Genomic DNA, 25,652 nt, shown 5'->3' on the forward strand with positions numbered 1-25,652 from the left:
CTGGACGATTTCTCGCAAAAACTTTCAAATATTCATGTCTCTCGTCATCCCACACCTCTAACCCTTTTTTTTAGCTGACTTTCTAATCTCGAGGGAGTATGAAATTAAAACTCTACAGGGGCCGAGATGCGTTTCAATCGGTGCATCTCTTTCGGCTACGCGAAGTGGCGCCATTCTCTGCTGGTATTTAGAAATTAAACGCGATGCTGTTGCGGACGAGTTGAGAGAGGTAGAGATGAATGGGAGGGAGTTTTCCGGGCGTTGAGTCCATTTTCCCAGAGTTCTGTCTCTAGTAAATAGCCGAGAGAATTCAAAATGTAATATAATATAATCGGATTCTATGTGGCAGTCTCTCAAGGTCTGCTTTCAAGAGAACGGATTTGGTTTGCAAGACTTTTAATAGGTAATGAGAAAGTCTCGTTACATAGCTAAGAAACTTTGTAGTATTTTATGAAAAACTAAGTGGGTTTGCGTGAACGAAGCTGTTTTACATACGATCCATCAATATGAGATTCAAGTCTCGCGCGACCTCAACGGTGATCTGGCTCTTCGAGATATAAGGTGATCTAAAAAAGTGTTTCAGAAGATCAGCGTATCGCGTTTCATTTCGTTTCAGGTACTATCGTATTGAAGCCCACAAGGATTTCTACTTCAATAGGATATCGAGCTCATGGAACGAGATTGGTTGGGAGAATTTCAATTAAATAGCTGAGAAAACTTTAAGGATAATATAATATTGAAATCCGTGTGCTAACCTGCCTGCAGTTCTGAGAAAGATAAAGCTAATTTCATCAAAAGTCTATATCCAGAGGAAGTGTCGTTTCTCCATCAGAATGAAATTCATTAATTTACTTCAACCAAAATGAAATCTACTTCACTAAAATGAATTGTATTTATAAGATAACACAATCAGTCGAAGATGAGAATACAATTGAAATTCTTGCAACGATGGCCTGATTCGGGAAGATGAAGGAAAACTCGAAAAATCATTTTGGAGTATCACAGATCTATGCCTCGTCTCAACCGATATACCATCAAAGTCTGTCACGTTCTCTGGTCCAATAAGAAGTAGAATTCAGGGAAGAGCGCTCTTCAAAAGAATTTCAAAATACTCCCAAATGATATCAGCGCAGTTCGTGTCAGCGGGTAATTCCCAAGAAACCCTTCGCGCCGCTAAGCCAATTTTCATCGATAATTTTTGCGAGTAGACCGCAGCAGAAAGTAAGAGGCAATTTTTGTCCTCGCGACAAAATTTATGGAGATTGAACGACACGAATAACGAAGTAACACTCGAGAAAGTGTACGTCCCTGGCTTCTTCCGGTGATAAAGCGTTCGCGCAGTCAGAGTTGCGGTGGCTTCGTGAGTGGGCGTGTTCCCATTGCATCGTGCAAATTTATTAGAATCGCACAGGGTCTACGAACCGAAGGGTGCAAGGAAGAAATCTACGCGACGAGACGAATGGCACACGCGACGAACAATTCGCGAGTAATGCTTTTCTTCTTCCTATAAGGCGCGGGAGGAGCACTAGTCCGAGCTTTCGAAGATGAATAAAAACCCTGCGGTTGTTGGAATTTATTACTTAAAAGCACGTGTAGCTTTTCCGACAGATTTTTTCAAGAGCTTTTTTCAGTCTTTTGGTATTATTCAAAGTGAATGAGTCCTGCTTTGCAGATACTACATTGCAAATATTTTTGGTAAAACAAAATTGAGCCACTAGTATATCAATAAGCTGCATAGAAATCAGTTCAATAAGGTGTATGTATATTATCCTTTGAATTTACTCCTGAAAATCGCGACTGTTACTCGTACCGCGCCCTGTGCAAAATTCGGCCACGTAGAAGCACGCGAGCAGTAACTAGAGCGTGAAAGAATTGAAAGCGAGTCGTTCTCTACCTGTACTCACCGATCTCCGGTGTGTTCTTGTCATGATTTCCCTCGGTGGAAAACTGAAACAGAAAAGACACAAGTTACTCGTTAGCGATCGCCTCAAGACAATTTCAGTAAGTTTTCTTCGGGCCTGAACACTTCCTTCCTCCATTCGCCGTAATAGTTTTTATATTTTTCCAGTTAATGGGCAGCGTTCGATGGGATGCCGTTTGGAGGAGAGGCCAAATGGATTGAGGGAGAAAGCTTTTAGCATGGGATAGGATTCTGCCGAGAAAAGAAAATTTATCGACTGGCGAGAGTGATTCTCCGATAACAAATATCTTTATCGCGTTTCGCGCGTTCGATCGTCTCGAATTTTCACTCTTCTGCAATTGGATGCGGTGCGGGAGAATCATTGGCGAATGGAGAATATCGCTTCTGTTCAGAATAACAACGTTCATTATTGTTGCGAAATAGATTTAACATGTTCACTGTTACGTTGGACTTTAAATAATTGCACTCATTATTATAATTATCGATACTTGTTATTGTATAAAATATTATGTCTGCTAACGATTGCGTTAAATATATTCCCCTTGCCCAACATTTCTCGAGGAATTCCAAAAATACTTTCCCATCCTTCACTGACGAAACATCGGATGGCTTCACTTCTAATTAACGTCAGAAAGTACGAGAAAAGAATCCTGCATTCTCCTCTAACATCACAAAGGCTAAAGTTTCATTTAAAGAAAACAAATCATTCCACTTGAGAGGATAAGTCAGGCTTGTTCGGAAGTCAGGCATCTTTGTCGGGAAATAGAAACTAGGGAAAAGAAATTTTGCAGTCGTTCGTCATTCGCGCGGAATTCCTGGCTCTCGCCGCGGAAATCGCCTCTCGAAAAAGAGCTTCTTTTACGAGGAAAAGGGTGCGACGGATCGATAAATATCTCTGCCCTTCGCTTCCAGCAATTGTATCTATTCCAATCTTGGAGCCCGATCGAGCCAGAATTCTGATCAAATCGTGCGTGCAACAATTTTCGAGGTCTTGAGAAGACCTTGATCACTTCATTAGTTTCTTTCACGAAAAGTGGGAGTGAAGAACAAGGAAATATAGAAGTAATACGAAACCTTTTCTAAAGTATCAAGACGATAAATTGTTACAAATAATTTACTGTGACTATAATTTCTCCTTAGAGACCATCATTAATTGAATTAAAGTCATAAATAAAGTAAGTAATAACCAAAATCTTCTTCTTTCTGCTTCGTAATTTATAACTACAACGAATTCCACAGATACTGCAGAACTTTCAGATATTTCGCGATCTCGAATGGCTACGAAGTCGTCTGCGCGAAATATTTTTGCGCCAGTGAACGAGAATGTGGTATTGATATAAGCAAGAAGAATATCGACGTGATATATCCTCCAGCTCAGCGAGACGTCTCCATCGCAAATGCATGGCGTAAATGTATTCCACATTGAAAAGCCAAGCATTTACGCGCAGAGTGTCTTGAGTTCGTATCGCGAGTCGCGAAATTGACGGGCGATGTTTCCGCAGAAACGCGACGGGACCACTCACGGGCCTGATAAGATACGAGACACGCCGTAAGAATTATGATATGGTACAGGTGTCGCTCCAGTAACGGAGAAACCTTGTCGTTTAAATGCAAAGTAAATTTTCCAAGAAAATGTGGTTGCGTGAGTCGACGAAGTAACTCGAGAGATGCATACCAAGGTACGCGTTGTAAACTTGGGTTCTTTTTACCTATTTGGTCTAAGAATTTCCAGAGAACAAATTTGCTACAGCTTTCTTGGAACCCAGGATAGCAAAGATTAAGGATATATTATTATTGAAAAGTTTTAAAGTAGTCGAGACGCTGGAGAGCGAATTTATGCTCAACATCTCGAGGTATAAGAAAGATATGATTTCGCGTGTAAATAAGTGGATTGAAATTTTTGTACAGTGTAACCTGTTAAGTGAATTGAGTCGAGCTAGTCGAAGGCTTACTTATTAATCCAGACACTATTGAAGTTCTGTCATGTTTGTAATCCAGATTTATCGTAAACTCGTTGACGAGGAGGTTGAACATTCGCCTTACCGGAGCATTACAGGAAAACGATTCCCAGTGATTTTTTCTGTGTCTCTGTTTTCGTTGCTCGTTAACCAAAATGTCCAGTACATTCGATGGTTTAGGGCCTTATCTTGTCGCGAGACTATGAAACAAACTCATTCACGAAATCGCCTCTAATTCCGTCGTGTTTATCGAACTGGTCGTATTTATCCCGAGATTAAGCTACAGCTATGTGCAAGAAAATTTATCTTCGAAGACGGATTTGTTCTGTCCTGAGCAGACAAGATCACGTTTAACTTTCTTTTTGTATCCAAGACTTCTGGTACAGAGCTAAGAAATCTCCAGATTCCAGCATCCTGGGTATTATATGGGTTTAAAAATTAATCGCCAATAATTCTTATTATAGTTTGCGCGGAGACAGTATCGGCGGCTATTATTTTGCCACCGCTGGCGGAGAGATAAAACGTAAAAGATTGCGTAGGGGGGAGGAAAACAGGAGAGACGATTAAATGAAATATTAACCTCGAAGCGATTAACGATCGAACTTCGTTTATATTAACGACACGTTTGTAGATTCGATTTCCAGTTGGAAGGAAATCTTTTCCCTCACACAGAGATTATCGAATGAAACTCGATCGCCGTAATTAATTAAACTTTAATATTTCTAGAGATTTAATAAAGCTTTCGCAATCTCTTGTCGTATTTGAGCTATTCAAAATGTTTGACCGGTGGGTGGAAAATTGACTAAGCGATTGATTATCCTGTAATTGCGAGTTAAAGATCAGAAAAGGAAGAAAATGTCAAATCGCAACAGATGATATCATGATATTTACATCTATTTATACATGTCTACAACCAATAGAAATAACGAGACTACAGCCATTCCTTTTTCATTTTGTTAATAAAACGTCCATCACGAAAATGACAAAAAGGAAAATGTTGGTTGACAGAGTATACGCTTTTGCTTCTTATAATTTCACGTCAGGGAAGTTTCCACGGGAAAAGGGAATGCTCAATAGTGGAACGCGGAACTCAGAGTAAAGAAAGAAAAAATCGATACCTATAGAAGGTTTAAGAAATTTATTACTTTCAATCCTACGAGTGCTCGAAAAGTTATCGAGTGCCGGGTTATCGAAAAGATTCGTGCGCAATGTTTCTATCGGAATTGAACAAATTTCGTAAAAGATCTAGCTTATTTTTTTGGAAAGAAATTTTCACATTTTTCCCTAGAAACTTTTCTATTAAAGGCACTCGAATAGAGAAATAGTACATTTTTTATTGATTTATGTAGACACAATTTAAAAAATTTTGTCTTTTACCGGTGTCAAAGCCTTCCTGGCTCCTTTTATCGCGATGAACTGTTTCGTTTTCATTGCAGCACCTTTGTGATAATGAGGACAGGGCAATTAGTGCTCTGGTGATGGTTTCAGAATTATTTTCCTCAAATAATTGCGAGTTATTCTAGTGTAGTACAGGCCCAGTTAAATGCCAGAGTCAGCTGAATCGCTAATAAAACATCCCTTAAGAAAGGAATACTCCGTAACGAGTTGCAGAAATGATCTACTTTAGTAGGTATCATTAACGACGCGAAATGTTAGCGTAAAGCATTATCTGTCGATGAAACGCTGTCGTAAATTTATTTTCAATTTTGAAGACTGAGCTCTACGATAAAAAAGATTTGACGATACAGTACCTCACGAGATTCAGAAATATCTCCCTATTGTTTATTCAAGGGAGACGGAAGGAGGTGCCCAGATATTCTAGGCAACTCTCCGTAGTTGAGAAAGGGCATTTTTCTTTTCCCTTTTCTGACACGTGAAAATATTCTGAAAATAAAACAGTCCTTGCGATAAAATAACAAAGATGATATCTAGCAGAAAACTGGTCATATGTTCAAAATCACAAATATTCCCGCGCGTTAGCACGCCACTAACCCTTACATGGTACTTCTACAATTTTTTTTATTCAGACCAAGATAAACGAAGCTTCCATTCACCAAGGGTTCACAAAGAAGGGAAGAAAAAGATTCCTGTCTCTGGGCAAAGAAAAACGAGCTAACGAGGATAGAGTGTCCAATGGAAGATGGAAGCTGGCTCTATTGAGCGCAGTGGGAAATCGCAACAATGGGGAAAACGCGACTTCATATCGCGTGCAGCTGGATCTGCTGCCATAAATCAAGCATCTGATCGATGAAAACGCGAGTCGGGGGAGCAAGTGGCTTCCTGTCGCTGATATTTATCACCTGAAAACGAATTCCCCAACCACGAGTTCCTCTGGGGCACAACGAGCCTCGATTCGTGCGGGATAATCACGTGAAAATTCCTAGACGTTATTGCTTCAACCAGGGTTAACGTCTCGATAGATCTAGTGAATTTTCTATAGTCGTTTAGACAAATAGCCGTTCGCACTTTCACTTGCCGATGCTGGCTGCGAGATTCAATATTTGAGAAATCTATGGAAGCTGCTTGCGTCAGCTACAAGATAGAATATTCAATGCTTCGCTTAAAATGCAGTTTCTCTGACTTTCGAATACTGAAAAGAAGCGTAAAAAAAAAATAGTGAGATCATCTTTAAAGAAATGATGCGCTGGTTTCTCCCTTCTTTTACTTTTTATAGTTAATTACAATGGTAAAGTTTTAATTCAACCGCTATCATAATACTTAAGGGAGTATTTCAACTCACTGAGAGTCAATTCGAGAAATTGAATACAGCTCTCGCAAAAAGTGATCTTTTATTGACTAGAATTCACGATGATAACAATCCTGCCAGCAATGCTGCTAATTGGAGCGCGAAGAGTTAGAGCAGTAACGAACAACGTTTTCAGAGCACGCTAGGATTACTCGGGATTCCATAAAAAAGGAAATTAAGACCAAAGCGATTCTTTGCTTCTCACGAACATTTCAACTTATTACCCTCGTGTAGCGAGAACCATACATCTGCCATTTACTGAAGCTTCGATCGGGCAGCGATAAGGCCAGAACTCAACGCCTTAACAAGGAGAATGTAGTTCTTGAAGAAACGTTGAGCAGCTTATTTAGCCAAGGCATCGTAAAACTCGTCCTACACATCCAGCATCTCCGACCGAAGCCGTTTTCATCGTTCAGGAGCGATGGAAGGAGCTTTATCGCTTGACGAGGAAATTGCGCGTCTCGTACATGTAACTACGGCTGTATGCGTTTTCGCGTTCGCAACGGATAAGAAGGAAACTCGGAGACATCACAACGCAGGAGTTGTCTCTGCAATTTATACGTCTGTCATTCTGCAATATCCTACAACTGTGCTTACGAGCTTGCTCCTCTTGGCGAGTAATTCAGGATGCTTTAATTAGTACCACGCACAATTAAGAATTAAAGGAGATATAGCAGTAGGATTCTTAAAAATCCCGAGAGAAAAACTTGAGGAAGAATTCTGGTCCAGAGGAAAAACTCCTTTGTTTCTATTCCTTTACAAAAAGTGTGTCTAAAGAAGTGAGAATAATAGCATTGATGGTACAAAGATATAGGTTGCCTATCGTCTCTCCGAAAACTAAATTCGCGAGCAGAACATTCGTGGACATTCCAGAGATGATCAACATAATGTCACGGGATAGCGATCCTGGGATTCGAGTTGCGAAAATTAATAACACCGGGGAGAATTCACGCGTGCCTTTTGGAATGCATTTGAATGCATTTCAGGTGGCAGGCTAGGTAGTTAAGCGGTTGAAAGCAAGGCTGGTCGAGCTCGTTCTGAATATTAATTTGACAGGGACCATTTCGGATATCCGTGCAACGCGTGCCACACCGACTTCGCGGAAAAACCACCGACCGAGCAACGACTGGAATCCAAAAGCGGTCGTAACTCTGATTTACCGCTCCGACTGCGGAAATCAAAGTCGCGGGCGACTCCGGCTCGAAACGAGAAGGGTAATAATAAAACTACAGTCGGTAGAAGCCAGTCTCCAGCGGGATTCTATTATTCGAACGTTTCCTCGTTCAAACTTTTTCTGTATCGAGACTATCACTAGAAGCGAAGACAGGAGCAAAACAAGCAATTGCATCGTATCTCTATAGTTCACGGAGCTCGCGGAGGATACGTCATTTTGTTAAGAAATCCCGAAGACGCCCTTCGCTGCCGCTATGTCGCGTCGGAGGGAAATTCTGAAGAAAGATGAGACCCTCAATGTGGAAAACACTGAACGTTCCTACTCGTAAACTTCATATCCGGGTGTTCCTCTTCAACGATTTTCTGGTACAATGAAGTTGTTTGCCCGCAACAATGTTATCTTTACGTTCCTTGCGTAGACAGGGGTGAAATCCTCGTGAAAGTATCTAAACGTTCGGGGATATCGCACGCAGGATGGGAAATGCGTCTCGTCAATAAAATAGTTTTAGGACTCGGGGAGAGAAATTACCTTTCCCTCTCGTAAATCATTTTATAGGACTACATGGAGATCTGCTATTATTAATCGGGTGGAGGCATAAAGTTTCGATGGCTTACGACCTTGTAATCCTCATCGTACGCGCGGTCTATCCGTACGCTCTGCGTTTTCTCATGATTGAATACGCCTCTGCGTGCTCTAGCATCAGCTTCAGGGTTTCCGCATAACTCATCCCAAAGGAGATCTTTCGCGCAGGCTACCGCATGCGTTCCCTTCTAGGAAATGGGATATTCCCAACCCTGAATACACTCACAGTCGTGTTTTCACTTGGCGTGATCTGTACGTCGATCAACCAACAACTCCGAATTACCTTTGCCTTTGAGGGGATCGTATTAGAAAGTTCTGTCATCTTGAATGGAGTTTTAGTACTCGGAAAACTTAGGAATTATCGATGAAAGGGTGGTGTACACGCGAAAGTTCTCAAAATTGCTGGGAACACATTGACACCACATCTTGAACTTACAGCTGAGGTTGATATTTGGAAACTTATGGGACAGACTCAATAAGGTAGCGAAAAGTCGTAAAGTGGGGAAGGAGCTCTCAAAAGGTGCGTCATTGGACGATTTTCCACGAAAGGACCCGATCGTAAAGCGTGGCGCGGTAAACTATAATTAAACGCGACCAGGGTGGTTGCGTTGCACCGTGCATATAATTTGGATTAAGGCGTTGCGTGGCGTAAAAGAGAACTGGGGAACGTGGGCAAGATGCCAACGATTTTTCATCGATTTTCCAGTTGTTTCTTGCGAGGTAGACGGAAATGCTTACACCAACTGAAACACGTTGGTTAGCGCAGCGGAGAAGAAACTGACCCAATTTTTTCGGTTCCCTAAATAAGCAAAGTGCTTGTAATTCCGTCTAATCTTGTGACCAAGAAATACGAGCTTTCTCGTAGCTCTCTACGTCCTATCACAAGATTCGACAGTTATTTCAGCAGCAGACCAAAGGCATCTGGTGCAGATTGCATCGGATTGCATGGATGGCGCAACCTACCGTCATTCTCTAATTATTCCAGCTAAGCGACGCCTACTTTGTAAATTATCGCCGCAACTGTCAGCCGCAAACGTAACTATCGATCCAACGCGAGACGCTGAACGATCAGCCAGACGCAAGACGCTCAATTCTGAACACGAATGCAAACCTTATCTGAACTCGTTCACGAAGATGCAATGAAAAAGTCAGATCTCTTTTGGCCTCACTTCGTCTTGATCTTTTCCCAAATCGCAATTTTCGTGATATGGCCGAGGGAAACAATAATCGATAAGAGCGTCACGTTATTCTGGCGATAGGAGATCGACAAGTAGAATCGAACCCATAACAGTCTCAGTTCCTCTCGACTCGCTTGACGATCAGTCGCGCGAAGAATTTGAAATGAAACCAACTGCCACATATCGAGGTAATATAAGACGGGAACGTACATGTCGCGCGAAATTTCTTGCAAAAGTTGCAGCTGCACCCGCGGCTGGTAAACGCGTAGAAGTTTGTCGTTCAAGTTGCGCGGCGAGGCGAGAATCGCGACGAGATCTCTGGCGATAGAATCTCCCATCTCCCCGCTTACGGAGACCTGGAAAACCAACATCGTGGAAACCTTCTGACCAGGTTTAATAAATCGCGCGCAAGTTTTCTGTCAGACAGAGAGTTATTCTACTGGACTGAACTTTGGAACGTTCTCCTAAACGGATGATTCAACACGATCCTCGAAGATTTAGAAGTAATCCTCTGAATCCAGAATAGCCTTCTACGGTCACCAGTTGATCGTTCAAAATCATTTTTAATCCCGCTAAACTTATCTCAACAAATATCCGCGAGCGTTAAATTCTCCCCTGATCGGTGTTAACTCGTTTGCATCTATTTTAAACCGATTTTCAGAGAGCCTGTTAGCGTCTCTTTAATCTACTTTACAACGTTCCATCGGAAAAATGATATTTTTTGGTCGAGCAGACATGCCAAGTGTTTACGATGAAAATAGATCACTGGAAATTTGGACGTGGAATGCTGGCAAGATTAATGTATCAGCCGCATGTAATGCAACGTTTCAAAAATTTATTACACCGTGACTTACGTATATAATACCGCGGTGTATACATAGCGCGTGAAATGTTTAAAAGCAACAGAGCGCAGAGGACCAAGCTTGTAAAATATGCGCCAAGCGAAGAGATGTTCGTTTGTGTACGAGCTTGCGGGAGATTCAGCCGCGTTTCCTGTCGAACGAACAGCCCTAGGAAAGAAAGGATTTGGAGCGAATTCACAGTCCTCATTTTAACCCTTTCCGCGTCGAGGCGATTCACGCTCGACCCCTGTCACCGGATAAACATTCGAACTGAACGAGCCAGTCGGCTTTCGATTCGATTTCCCCGAGAGCGAAGCTTGTTTTTCGACTAAATGCCGCTCAACAAGATCGGGGGATGCTGTTGAGGAATACACAATGTCTGCAATCAGTTGCAGAGAGGTACCGCCGTTGACGCGGTTGTTTATTCGAAAATCGACTTCGATTTCCCCAGGAACGTGCTGTTTGACGAATGAACTTCAGCTCTCTACAGTGTTCACAGTAAAGTATTACTCGATCTGACAGGGGAAATGGGAAAACGGTGGTAAGGTTAAAGTTGGGACAATACAGTACGACAGCATAGGATTAGACTAGACCAAATTAAAAATTGTAAGCTGTAACTAGTTTCTTTGTTTGCTGTGTACTATTATAGATCAGCGGAAATTGTGCTGTATTAACGACAGATAAAAAATTCAATCGTAGCGCTTTTTGCAATATTCAATGCTACAAGATTGTCTATTCTAGAAAACTCATTGTGCAAACATCGATCAGCCTGAGAGTAGATCGTGAAAAAAGCTCGTTACCATTCCCATTAGGGGAAGGGATCGCGATCGAGGCTTTCAGACCCAATTAGGCTCGTATTCAGCAAGTTCCGATTTGGCGTCTTCCGGATGTCGGGAAACGGAATAGGGGAAAGGGTCATGATACTAGTTTGCCGTCACTCAACTTTGTCTAGCGGCGCGATGGAAGCTCCAGAGGTGCTTTCAGCGCGTCGAATTCGAGATAAGCCACGTATCCCCTTCCCTCGGGCTTTCCCTCCGTCACCCTTATTTCTGCTTCCTCCTTCCCTTTCTTCGATTCACGGTTCCCGTGTTTGCCTCCGAACATCGGCCCGCTTTTTGCTCTTTTCTCGCCGAAGAAAAGCCCGCAGAGGGAAAGGGAAGCAAAAAGCTGAACGTCAAGGGCTTCTTTGCTTCAGTTTCCGGGTACAGTTAGGAAGATGAAGATTAAAGGGGTTGGATGTGTCCGAGATAGGCTGGCACAAGCGCTGAATAATGTTGTAATTACAGGAATAATGGTAACGAAAGCTTCGCGACCATAATTTTCAGACAGTGGCAGAAAAATGTAGCTTTCCTTAAAGAAATTGGATTTAATAAAAAGCTGCATGCCATTCTCGTTTAGTAGAGCAGAACAAGTATTGATACTTTCCAGCATCGAATATATCTTGTTGCAAAATCTTAAAGTAAATTTGAATGATGGTCTTTCTTCTTCGACCAGATTTTTTACGATCGAAACTCTCCTAGTGATTTAGTGGCGCGATTTCTATGCTCCGTTCTTGCCTCTTTGACTCCCCGTTCCCGATAAGTAAAAAAGACAGACCCTTTTTGTCACGGTCTACTTGTTTTCTATACCATTCGGGGAATTGGATCGAAGGAATTGAAAATCAAAGGCGATCAAGGGAAATACGGAGTAATGCCTTATCCTACGTTTCAAAAAGAGAATTCAAAATAGCAACGCAATGCTGAATCTCGTGCAAATGTCGAAGATGTGAATGACAGAAATAAATGGCGAAAGGAAAGCGTGCTAGCAGATTCTGAATAATCAGATTCAGCGTGTGATGCAGTGAAATGCAACCCTCGTTTGACCTTAGCACAACCTTCATATATGATATCGAGGTCAAGTTAAAACTGCATCTTCTTAATTGACAGAATTATTGAAATCCCCACTGTGATCTTCTAAATGCTAAAGCTATCTTTAAAAGAATCACTACATAATTTCCTAGAACTAGTCTGCTCTTCCACCTTCGCCCTCAGCTGCCTCTTGTCTCTCTCCCCCTCGTCTGCGCTCGATCCAGAATAAGCACCGTTTTGCTACCCACAGAAACTCTCCCAAGAAGTGGTTCTGCTTTCGTCCAAGGAATAAACGTAATCGGTTCGATGGAAAATGTAATCAGGTAAACTGGTTAAAGCGATCGTGTAGCTGCGAGTGTATTCGAATTAATTCGATGAATTCAGTTCGCGTCCCATTTGGCACGAGCATCGTTGCATCGTATTCTGACATTTCCTCGTCCAAGGTACTTGCAGTTCTTGTTTTTCACTCAACCGTGTTCTGGGTGAGAGAATAATCCCGGCTCGCGCCTGTAGTTCATGGCGAGAGGCTCGATACGTATGCTACTCTTGGCTCGGATGGAATCTCTTTGAATTCCACGTCCGACCGTTTCCGATCGTTCGACGATCCGTGAATCTCCCAGGGAATTCCATCGAGATTAGCCCGATCTGTCGGGCGAGCAATAACGTGGACGAGTGTGATCGATTATGAAATCGAGGCAGCTCGGGCATTGAAATCATCCGAGAAATATGGCAAATCTCGGAATGCAGATTCACTTTCTTTCAGTAGAGACAGAGACCTTGAGGCTACAGGAAATCGTGATTACAAAAATATTTCGCATAATTTTCTGGATCTATAACTCTTCAATTGAGAAAAATGGAACGTTCCAGGAATCAAGAATTCAGGATAATCATGAAAATCTGAGGCATTTAATTTTCTAGCAGAGACTGGAAGCACTCTATGTCAGCACAGAAGTTTCAACGAAGAGCAGAGGGTCCTTCGAGGACCGATTATTCAGAATCAAAGAATTCGAGTGTGATCAGTCGTCCCTTCTCCGCGACTGACTTTCGAAATTATCTCCAGACAATGCCAGTGCGAGAACCAAGGCCCATTCATCGGATCAGCCCTCACGTCCTCCGCATTTCTGTTAATTAGTACAGCGTCCGCGCGAGTAATTAAGGGAATGCAGCCGTAGCGATAGAAAGCGTAGCGCGTTCCGCGGTACGGCATATCCAATTTCGAAGTCGACATTATCTCTGGAGCTCTTTATCCTCCGACCTGGGGTCCAGCGAAATTAAAGTAGCTTGGATAATACAGACGTCGTGGTTCAGGCGAGAACCCAAAAGCGTGAAAATGGTGAAGATGCGGCGTGGAGAAACACCCATGTATTGGTCACTTTAGAATGCACGTAGGAACCACAAAATTGCGAGTGAATAATGCTGTGCAGGAATAAAGCATGAAATGCTGTAAGAATTAATTACTGCGTAGAAAACTTTAATTTGCACGAAAAATGTTTGAAGTCTGTCACACTCGTTAATTATGACTTGTTTTCTATGACTTCCAAATGATACAAGCTTTTTTAACAGGAATTGTCCCGAGTTTGACCACCCAGAGTTTCTGTATTTATGCGCTCCTACGAGCTTGCTTTAAAAATGAGCGCGTGCTTTTAAGGGCTCGCGTTTCCGTCAGCCATCTACTCGCGTCAAGACCTCCACCGAGCGAGACTATCACAAACAGAGAGCGTTTTTTGGGGCTATATATACTTAGACTGAAGGAATTAAAGATAAACATTCTTTTCTCTCAAGCAGTACACGCTAAACGTATTTCTAATAGAGTAAGTGTCTAGGATGATCAATGATAATAAAACCATGAGACCCTGGGCGCGTTGTAAGCTCGTAAAGTGTACTTGTCTTCGGAGGCTCCCTCGTCAGATGTGCGGTAATCACACTATATGTATACCTCACGCTTTGACTTGGTTGAAAGCTTTGAAACAGCCAGGGGGACATCGAATGAACTTTACGGGCCAGCTTGTAGTCTCGGATTACAAACTAGCGAACTCGAAGGCTCAACCTCCGGAACCAAATTACCGTCCCATGCCCGATAATTTAAACTATCTAGAATGCCATCGAATTTCGCCCGCGTGAACGAATTTTGCTGATCAATCGTGAACGCAGAACGAAGCACAAGATGAAAAGGGGACTCTCTTATTGGATTATTCTTCTTTGATCTGTGCGAAGTAGGATCGACAAAGGTTCGCCTCGTGATTCAATTATATGAGCAATTCAGGTCTCTACTAGAGTTAACGATGTTAAACCAAAAAATCGCGGTAAACCATTTGTATTTTTTCATTTAATAGCTGAAATGCTACGATGGAGTAGGTACTTGTTTTATTAAATATTGAAGAACACGCTTGTGAAATTGTTACAGACCGCCAATCGGAAAGTCAAAATAAATAGACACGAGGGAGAGGAAGATTCGTCAGCGAAGGAACCTCAGCGCGATCTTAAGTTGAACGATTTCAGATCGAGAAAGCGATGAGTAAACGCGTCCTCGGATGGTACGCAGCTGTTGAACTCGCGAGCAGTCCACGTGAAGCACTCGTGTTGCATTCAACAAGCTCAAGCTCTTCTCGACGCGTTTACGAGCTCCGTCAAGCGATCGTTAGGTTTCCGCAATGTCTACCGAATTAGTGGCCTCGTTTCGTTCTACCTTCTCAAATCCGTTCAATTTCCCATACGATACCATAAATATAAAACTACTTATATCTACCATGATCCATACATCAAATATAGAAGTAAAAATTGGAATTTCACCGTAAAGGCAAATGCATTCGAGCCTGATGCAATCAACGACAGGAAACTGGTCGGAGCGAAGCGTTCGATTGTTCCCAAACAATCTAATGCATTTCGTCGTGTTACGCAACGAGAATCAAACGCGAAATTCGTTGGCGATCGAGCGCGTCCGATAATAAATCTCTGGTGGAATTTCAACGGATGCAACGTTCAATTACTCGGGATAACTTTGTTACGGTAACTTGCTTGTCCGATCGCGAAAACCGAGACTGCAGGGGCGCGAATGTTGGCTAAACATTCGAAGGGGTGGAGTGAAACGTCGCTTGGGGTAATCGAGCTTCAAAGTCGAGCAGCCCTTGACAGAAGGCTTCTAAGACGCATTGTTAGAGCTGTGATGAACGTGAAGAAGAACAATCCGCGGAAGTATTGTCTCTCGGCTTAAGTAATTCAAGCCCATTGGAGCGCGCGAAGAAAAGAACTGGGAAGAATGGAGAAGTGCTTCAAACGTTTGCCTCTCAATTTTTCTCGTAATTACGAGAACTTAATTTTGTGTAGAGAAAACTGATTACTGCCTTTTGGGGCTAAATACCGTGAAATTTAGAGTGAACTTCTGCCGTGGTCTGTCTTCACTTTAGAGATAGGTATTTGCCTACCTTTCTTTAGTGGTTGGGTCAGATTTTTCAAGCAGCAAAAAGGAGCTTTTTTTTTTTAACGAGAAATGGTCTTACCATTCACACTCGTTCTCTCTTAAATCTTTCCCTACATTGATTTATAGATGTTTAGCGGTAACACCACTAACAGCACAGTTTTATTAGGAGAAACAGTTGTATGGTCGTGCTATTTCATTGGGAAACTTTTGCTATAAGTCTCAGAACCCTTTCGTGGGGAAAATTGGCTGACTGTGTCCGAGAGAAGTTTCACGGTTTGCCAAACATTTGCGCTTAGGCAATAAAGCGTGTTCGGGTAAAGCGTTATTGGGAGAATATCGTCGCCTGATTCGAGAAACGTGAGATTTTAGTGGTTTCAGGATGTACAGCATTTCGAGTGTTATCAAAATGTAACCATTAAACTCTGTTAGCAAATACTGCACTTTCATTATTTTATTCCTCGTTTAGAAAAAGTACTTCTTACAAATCTTCAAACAAGGGTTCTTCTGCCATTGATTCGCTTTGAGCTTGTCTCGGAAATCCATTAAAAATCGATTTCACTGTATCGGATGATTTGAACTTTCCTCTCTGTAGCACTGTGGGTTTGAAGTGGCTCACGTATCGGGCACATGTCTCGTGCTTGGGATCTCGATTTTCTCTTAGATTTGCGTGAAAACTGCAATCCTTCAAAGTCTTTGGAGATACTCAATTCTTCTGCGAATTGTGAGCAGCCATCTTTCACTTAGTATTATTCTGGTATTTGAGAAATTCCAAAACTGTTGCTTCTATTTCGATTAAATACCGCTATTATGATTTCGAATAGAAGGTAAAACGTGATTTTAGAAACTGCAGCTATCGCAGTGTAATTTTCTTTAACGTCCTGCATAAAATACTGCGGATGGTATTAGGCGAGCGTATCTTCCCTCGGTTCTCGCCTACAATGTCCACTTGCTCAGGAAAACAGCTACGTGAACATGTATTACAGTTTGCGAAGTGCCCCGAGAGAAGCGATAAAGCCGAACAGAACGCTCTAATCCCCCGACTCGTCGGGGCAAAGGTGACAATCGTAAAAAGACGAGCCCTCGACGCGAGATGTCTCCGCGAGTCCACAGAGGAAAGTGTTTCCCGCGAACGATCAGCTTTTTGCGCTACAATGAGGAAGAGGACACTGAAATTGATCGATTGAACTCATTAATGGACGCTTTTTCCTCCCTCTCGAAGAGTTAGGGACGCTCAAGCGACTCAGATAAGGAATGAACGAAACAGCGAAAAGTGAAATGGTTGAAGGCTTCATTTATGCAATTTTTACAGAGTTCTTGAGATAAATGGTGCAAGTACTGCTTTGAATATTTTCTTCGTTTATACTTCGACTGAGGGATCCTTGTACATGGTACTAAATTAATCCTGTCTACGGATTCCCAGAGAATTTCGTCTGTTGTGTTCCTTCAACGCCATCGTTTACGTTCTCGATTTAGACGTCGTCGATAACGGTACAATTGCAGCTTGACGTTTAATTAACTCGTTGTAGCACAGACATCTAACTGTGTTTCCCTTCTGCTAACTGTTATTTCGTATTCTATGGGAAAAAGTATAACAAGAGTAGCTTGCAGAATCCTAGTTTCGAGATTCAAGATTGAATCATATTTGATACGATTCACTAAAAGAGCCTCAGGGGAACACTATTTATTCCCTTCGTTCTCGCTATCGAAGCCTTCAATTTTTCAACCATAGACATTAAATTTCCTCAACGCATGTTAGAGGAATAATTAAAATATCTTATTTGACGGCGACATGTTGCAGGATACTTTCTCAACTTCTTCGATACAAAATTGTTACAAGAGGAGGAGCAGTAGCTTCTTTGACACAGAACAGAGGAATACGGAATTTCATGAACTGTAATCTCAGAGTGAACTTCTGTAGAGTAAGATAATAGAACTTTCCTAACTTATACATATTTTCAGCCTGCGTTTGAGCTCCCCTTGGTCCGTACGTACTACGCGATGAAAGCGATAGCGACGTAGAATTTTTTTTAATCCGATAAAACCCACGTTGTAAGTAGTTTGTCTGGTATTAATCGACTCAGCTCGCACCACGGGGTCTTTCATCTCGACTCACAGAAATTAGGTTCTCCCCGGTAGATATTAAATGAGTGATTATAGGGTCGTAGACAAGAAAGACGCAGCAAGCGGTCCTGTATAAGGATTATTACCAGCACGTTTCATTCCACGTCGGTAGACCCTGAACGTATTTACACGAGACATCGATATTAAATTCTATTTTCGCGAGATGAGGGATTCGATAATAGCAGCTAGATTAGGATAACGCTTTACCAGCCAACAAAGAAGAAATATTCGTGGGAGCTTCCAGCAAACGTTACTTAGCTAAATCCCCGACTCCTTCCCCGTTTAATTTTCTCTTAATTAATGGCCAAGACTACAGTAAACGAGAATTCAGGGGAAAGGCACAGAAATGTACCCGCATTTATGACTGACTGTAGCTATTTTCATTATCAGAGCAAGCGAATACGGACAATACAAAAATGACCTGGTTCATGAAATGCAAAAGATAAAAAAAGGTTCGAATTGAAGAATCTCTTCGTGAATTTGCACTTACGAAATTTGTATGCAGTTCTATATCTAGCTTTGATTAAGCTTTAACGTCGACCTTTTTATTATCTCAGTCAAAAGGTTCAGAGAGGGAATATATGCACTTCCTATGCGCAAATACATATTCAGCAAATAATAAATATTTCTGACGTTTCCTGTCGCCGTCCTGACGCGAGATTTACCATTCACGTTACTGTTATATGTTAACTCGACGAAGGAAGAGAACATCGAGCTACGTGTTCAAACTCCAACCAAACAAGATTCGATGTTCCTCGAAGAATATTTCGTTCCTTCGAGTTTCTTTCTCAATGCATTCACGGGTCTCTTTGTGTCAGAACTACACCCCTACAAGCATGACCCAATACATACACATAGTTATACGATGTCTATTCAAGGTGCAACTCGACGTACAACTAGAAAAGAAGCAATTTCTGGCTCAAGAGTAAGTCGAAAGATGTAGTGAAATATGAGGAAAACTGAAAAGTATCCTAGTCTATATGAATGTCTGTCATGCTCGATAGCAGGATAACGAAGAATTTTATATAAGTAGGATCAGAAAGCATCAATTTGGACTAAGAGCATCTCATCATTTTCACCCTATGAACAATTAATTTATTCCTTTGATCATAGGGTATCGAATAAGAGTCCACAGACTTTATTTGTGAATGAAGAACGATGAAATTTTTCATCCAAGGTGTTGAATTCAACGCTCTATATCCATGTACATATATGTATACGTGCCATCGAATTGACGAGCACGCGGATGGAATAGGGAGGAAACTCGAAGACACAGCGGATTTTCATTTCCTGCCGACGGAATCTCTCGCGGAGGAATATGAGAAAAGTTGAACGAACGTGGAGCGAACTTTCTTTCGCGAGTATTGTTTTTCCTGTCTGGGAAAAGATCTCCTAAAGTAGTCTTGTCGTCGATGCACGTGTCTACCAAACGCGGTTTCTGCGTGCAGCCAGCAACAGACGTGTGCTTTGAACATCGCGACCAATACAATGCGGTTGGTACCGCAGAGCAATTCTACGCGCCAATTTGCACCTCGACGTTTATTCAAATAGAGAATCGCGAAATCCAGGAATGGGGACTTAACACGATGGAAAAATATTTGACAATTTCTGATTCCAGATACGACAAAGGTATCATATTTTATTTTTAGCAGACAGCTTTCCAACGTCTAAAAATAACAAGGAAAGACGTAGGAACGCGCGATAAAAATCCCTTCGCCTGAAGTCTGCTATAAATTGCAATTGTAACAATAAATGAAAAGATGTGAATTAAATTTGTTTGATCAAATAGAATAAATAAAGTGAAAATTCTTGAACTTGACCGAAGGAATTCTGATCCCCCGATGACATCCCATGACGTCCCATTTTCACGAAGATATATCGGTCACTGCGGGAGTGTTTAAATTTCATGAAGCCACGACTCGTATGGAATTCGTCGACTGTCGATCAACGAATTCGGCTGTTCTGTTTGCGGATGAAATGCGCGATCGTTTGAAAGAGTAATTGCGGTTATATGGCTGGACAGATTCCAAAACATTTTGTGGTTTTCCCGTAATTGATAGGTATTAACAAGCGCGCGAAAGTAGTTTATAATTAACGAAAAAATGTGGGAGTAACAAATAGGTTCGAAAATCGTACCAAGTTTGTCCCGAAAGAGAGCTAATTTTTAAAGTGAAACTTTTATTTCAGAGTGAACCTAGAATCTTCGAAATATATGCACCAAACTCAAAATGACAAAATTGAACATTAATCGTTTCATTGGAGTAATAGGATTCTACTGTTTGAGGCGAAATTGATAGACTGACTAATTGCACGGAATTAGATTTAGATTCGGATACTGTGAGCCAGAGAACACTTCAATGTTTGCCACAAGTACTGATTCTCGTATACAGAATCGATATTGCAGCTAATTCTACTAGACAGCCATTTATCTGTGATTAATAGATAGCTCGACGATATGAATAGTGAAACCATGCAATTGCAATTTGAGTTTTACTCCTTTTGTTTCTGCTATTAACAGCATTTACGTCCTTTAATATAGAATTGTGTTTAAGTCTTTAATCTAAAATGAAAACAAATGTTACTATGAGAATCGTTAAATAGCTTTCAGTTTTATAGGTAAATGTTTAATGCAACGATAAACAACGAAATTGCATGGTTTACAATGCATCATGTAGAAGACAGACAGGAAAAACAGAGGAGAGGAGTATAGGTTGCCCGTGATGAACGCATAATGAGAGAATAATTAACACGAGATAGCTAAAATGCATTTCGCGATACCTCAATTTTAGATCCTGGGAGTCTATCTAAAATTAAATTACGTCCTTTTCATACGAGCATCCCGATTACTCATCTCTGAAAAATTTGAAAAAAGCCACGGTACTCCCTTTGGATGCGGTCATAAAGTCGGGGAAAAGTTTCCCTTCGCAATTTCGCCGCCCACCATGCGTGACTAGAATTAAGAGAGCAAGTAGGACCCATAGGAAAAATAGCTTCCCAGTGGAAAAGTTGGGGAAAACACGCGAATATAATGTAAAACAAGATCTCTCTCCCATCTTCGACATACCCCGTAGTTTATATCGGTCCAAAACATTCCAAAGCACCTCATAATGGTGAAATTACGGTTCGGTAGCGCTTTAGCTGCAGTTCCTTAAGTTTTTTCCCCTTTAATCGTCGACTCCGCGTCCCCTGAAAGGGGCGCGGAATTACGCGAGCGGAATTTCATGAAAATTGGGAAACTTCGACGGGATCCCTTCGGGAACTTGTCGCACCCTTCGTCTCAGATGCGTTAGAACTTTGTTGGTGGATTCTCGCATCTGTCGAAGGCGTAAGCCTCTGGTAATAAGACCAGTTAAGAAAGCAGATGACGAAGGGAGTCGCAAACAGGTCGGCGGGAATCAATGAGGACGGCGTCGGTCTGGGGCGTCGACGCTCGATTACGCGCCGCGACGCCGCGTCTCTCGCGAGATCTTTGCGCCTTCTCAAACAGCGGAAACAAATAAAAAGGCAGCCAAAGGGATGGCAAGAGGATGACTCGCTCGATTACCGAGATTACCATAACGACGTCTCTTCTAGCGCTTGTTGACAGGTGTTAAGTCTTCCTGACACAATTTCTAAGTTTTTCTTTCAAGTTCCTAAAATATGAACGTACGATTCTAGCCTCTAGTTACCAGAGATCACGATTATATCTAGCCATTCGACAAGTAGAATTTCGCGTTAACACAAGAATGAAAAGAAAGAGGAGGACAGCTATTTGAAGCCATGAAGCAATCGAAGTCATATGTGCAGAGAAACTGCACCGCAGCTTTTAAATATGGATTAAGCGAAGGGAATTCGTGAGTCGAATACGAACGCAACAGCGTTAACAGAATCAAGCCAGCGCGGTCGGTGTTGCTCTTAGGGTTGCCCTGCGCTAACGTAATTGCATTTTCCACTCGCAGCTGCTTAATAGATTCCACGGAAAGTTTCGTAACTGGCGCGCGCAGGCGCGTCACTGCCGAAAGCGTGATCCGCGTGCGCCGAGAGCTTTACGCTTAATTGCTCTTCGCGATTTTATCGGGAATCACTCGATCCTCCGCCGTTTACGATCGTTATCGCGGTAAAGGATGGGTGAGTGGCTTTCACCGTCGACAAACTAACGACAGCCTCGTTTTACACGCGGGAATTTATGTAACGATGTAATATACATACATACGTCGATCGAGTCAGAGTACTGCAATTTATGCGTCATCGAACAAACGAGACATGAATATTACTCGATATCGTGCCCCGTTTCCGATTACCGATAGCGAGAAAGAGGAAAAATTGATTCACACGATGTAGTTCATTACCGTTTATGAAACACTTTATTGTCAACCGTTTGTCGATTACCATGTGCGTCCCGAAATTATTATATTGAACTTCCATAAGCTGCTACAAATGAGAGACAGTTTTAGTATCCTAGTGTAGAACGTTTATGGACGGTAAGTTTTGATTATCGAGTGTAAAACGATGTAGGCAGTTAAGGGATAAATGGATCGACAGATTTCGTTCATTTACAATGTGACACGGTTAAGGGTTGACGAAATTCTCCGGAAGTGCCATTGGGAAGTTTATATTTCTCGAGGAACAACCAGTGCTCAGTGATCTGCATACGCGCCAGGGTTCGTGCATACAAATTGCACGCATGCAAATAACTGCACGATGGATGCACGTGCGAGCTTCGTGACATTGAATGCGCAACTGTGTATCGAAGCCAGCCGCGTCGCGACCTATAGAGATACTGCACGCGTGAGTGCATGTACCTGGTTATATGCAGCGCGTATACGAACGAGTGTGTACCTACGCATACCATGCGAAATTTCCGGGCGAATCTATTGCAACCGAAATTGTTTCAGCCTAATCGTCATCTCCGTATCGTAGATTGTGCGAACAAACGCCTGCTGCGAGAAGCGGCTCTCTGTCTTTCTCGTCTAATTATTCGACAGAAATTGTGCAGCTCGATTCGAAGAATCCGTTAAAATTTTGAAGATTTGAAGATTTAAATATTTGAAAATTTAAATATTTGAAAATTCAAATATTTGAAAATTCAAATATTTGAAAATTCAAATATTTGAAAATTTAAATATTTGAAAATTTAAATATTTGAAAATTTGAAAATTTGAATATTTGAAAATTTGAAAATTTAAATATTTGAAAGTCTGAAAATTTGAAAATTTGGTAATTTGAAACCTACTGTTTCATTAATCCAAGTCATTATTATAATTACAGGGCATTTAAGTAAGAAAACTTATCTCGATTTAACTTCCACTGTTTTAGTTCGCATCAACCTATAATATATTCAAAGAGCATACTCAATATTCGAGCTACTTATAGAACGTCCTACCAGCGATACCACTTCAAAAAGTTGAGGAGCGTTAACATAGTTAGTCAGATAATTGAAATTCCTGTCGCACCTGTTTGAGATTATTGCAATTAATTCCTATGTTCCTCGTAGCTAAATAACTTGATACATTATATCGTCACGATAGAACAACTTACGGTTATCAAAATATTCCGTGCAAACACCGTGCGTTCGACAGCGGCAACAAAACTGTAACCTTGGTTGACCCAAATAATTGAGTGCTCTGATAACCCCGATTCGACGAAGAAGCATGAAAATAGGATAACAAGAGTTTGACCAAAGGATAAGGCGAGAAGATGAAGAGGAAAAAGGGGTGTCACAGTAAAGTTCCACGAAGTTATTCCTTTCCCCACCCCTTCATCTCCTAGTGTGGTATTTTAACGAGAACCTTTGTGTTCGTCATTCAAGGGGAAGGTTTCAGCGTGGAAAACTTTGTCAGATAATTCTGAAAACTGCAAAAGTATAGGGACATCTATTTCCTGCCATTACAGTTGTGGCGGAGTAGGAAAACCAAATCAAGACGGTAAAAGACAGTTCGCTACTCCATCAATCAAAATTGCGTGGGATCGAATGCTACGAAAGTTCAAAGAGGAAGAAATTTCGCAAGCTTCCTCTAGGAATCGAGCGCAGACATCCTTGGGAAACGTCAGAAAATTCGAGTAAACATGTCGCAGCTGATCAGAGCAAACTTGGAGATTTGCGTCTGTGTATAAATCGTCGAATCTACGCTCGAATAAAATGTCGAAAGCTTAAACTCGTGTCGTAACGCTTCAAACTGAAACGAGAGGATCAGCATGGGTTTACAGTAGAGGATTCGTAGGATTTACCCATCTTGAAATTGCTCTCAACACGTTTCAATCGGTCGAAGTCGAACTTTCATCAAAATTTGACCGAAGGAAGCCGCAAGAACTGCACTTCTTTAAAATTTCACCCTTTCTAGAGAAAAAGAAGATCAAAGGCTGCGTTAGAAGGATGGAGTGGTGACATAAAGTCCCTGTGCACCGTAAGCGAATGCAAATATAGCCACTTTCCTCGAAGATGGATTCAAAGTACACCCTATTTCAATTCAAAGGGCTGTCATTTCCTATATGTCATACCTTGAGTTACATTTTGAAAATTTCATCGTTTATTCCAACATTCTTCTCAAACCAAGATATTTGATGGCACTTTACCCTAGTAACTCATCCCCAGAATAAATCTTCATTGCATTAAAAGAGGAATAAGGGAATAAACTGCACTATATAAACTTTTTCTACGAATACAAACTTTATATAACGAATTGATAAGTCTTTCTCAATTAGCAGATTAAGAAATAGGGTGTCAGAATGCATCGAGGATATGAAACTCTCGATACTAACATGATTAATCACACCACTCGATGTAGCGAGGGAGCAGTAGCTCATTCGATTTGCCCTACACCGAAGACAGTTGAAACAATGTCAGTGATTAACGCGATGAATTTATTCATCACATGCTGTTCTCGGATGCTTTATCAGACAATAGGGGAATAGGAATCCTTATGCTCGAACTCACCTAAGATCCTACGCGCAGATTAAGAACCTCACGCGAAAACAGCCGGAAATGAGATTTCGGTTTTCGAAACGCCCTATTCCGCGAGAAACTCACGATTAATTAATTGAGTCGCTAACCTAGATTTTGCCATCAACGATCGTAAGAATGTTATTTCGGTTTTGTGTCGCGTTAACGCTAGTACCTCGCAGCTGTATTATTTTACGCGAAACAAATGAAACGTACCTGCACGAATCGAGACCATGGTTAGTTTATAATTGGATTGTGAAGTAGTTTTTTCGCTGTTTTATGGGTCAGTTGAAGAAATTTATGCATAATGGGGGTATGGTAATTATGTCAAAAAGTTATCGCAGATATATACAAATTTTGTAGCATTTTTCTGCTCCCAAAAAATAAAATATTGTTTCGCAAGGTGTCGATAATTCGTTACAATTTTGCAATGCTTATATCTCGCGTGAAAGATAAAAAAAATATAAGGAGAAACGTTACACGAGTCCTGTCTACATGGATTTTTGAAATATTAGTCCTGACTCACGTTGTTTCATCAGGTAAAATTTCTAATAAATAGGGGGTGTGTCGGTGACGAATGAGGGGAAGGTTTCATGACGCTAAAGGAAACAAAAGAAAAATCTTTCTAACAGAACACTACCTTCCAAATGTTTTGAAAAGAACTTGGTTCAGCTACATTTCATCCCCTACAAGAATTTTATTCTACCTCAGAGCTGGGCGATGGAAAATAACAACAGTAGTTCATCTATTATTTTGTATAGACGAATCTTCCCTCTTGAATATATTACTTTCGTATTTTATTTTCTGTTTGTGACGAAGTAATGGTTTAATAGTGGGGCGGGTGAGGTCTGTACAACGATAATCTTATTTACCCGTAGACAGCGTAATAATTTCAAACTTCTTATAGGTCCTGGGGGAATAATTTGGAGCACACTGCTTCTTTAAG

General features: G+C 41.4%; 1 protein-coding gene across 6 annotated transcripts in view; it reads right to left on the minus strand.

Moving 5' to 3' along the window:
* The window catches only part of Trpgamma (Transient receptor potential cation channel gamma), a 65,017-nt gene that overhangs the window by 36,345 nt on the left and 3,020 nt on the right, over positions 1-25,652 (minus strand). For 5 of the 6 annotated variants that reach the window (XM_076379693.1, XM_076379692.1, XM_076379691.1 and 2 more), the window contains exon 2: positions 1,895-1,947. In XM_076379693.1, the coding sequence (XP_076235808.1) occupies positions 1,895-1,928 (34 nt within the window). In that variant the 5' untranslated portion in view covers positions 1,929-1,947. The remainder of the gene's footprint in view (positions 1-1,894; positions 1,948-25,652) is intronic. The other variant, XM_076379696.1, reaches the window with a different exon arrangement.

This window comes from Calliopsis andreniformis, chromosome 6, assembly GCF_051401765.1.
Source record: "Calliopsis andreniformis isolate RMS-2024a chromosome 6, iyCalAndr_principal, whole genome shotgun sequence".
Lineage (NCBI taxonomy): Eukaryota > Metazoa > Arthropoda > Insecta > Hymenoptera > Andrenidae > Calliopsis > Calliopsis andreniformis.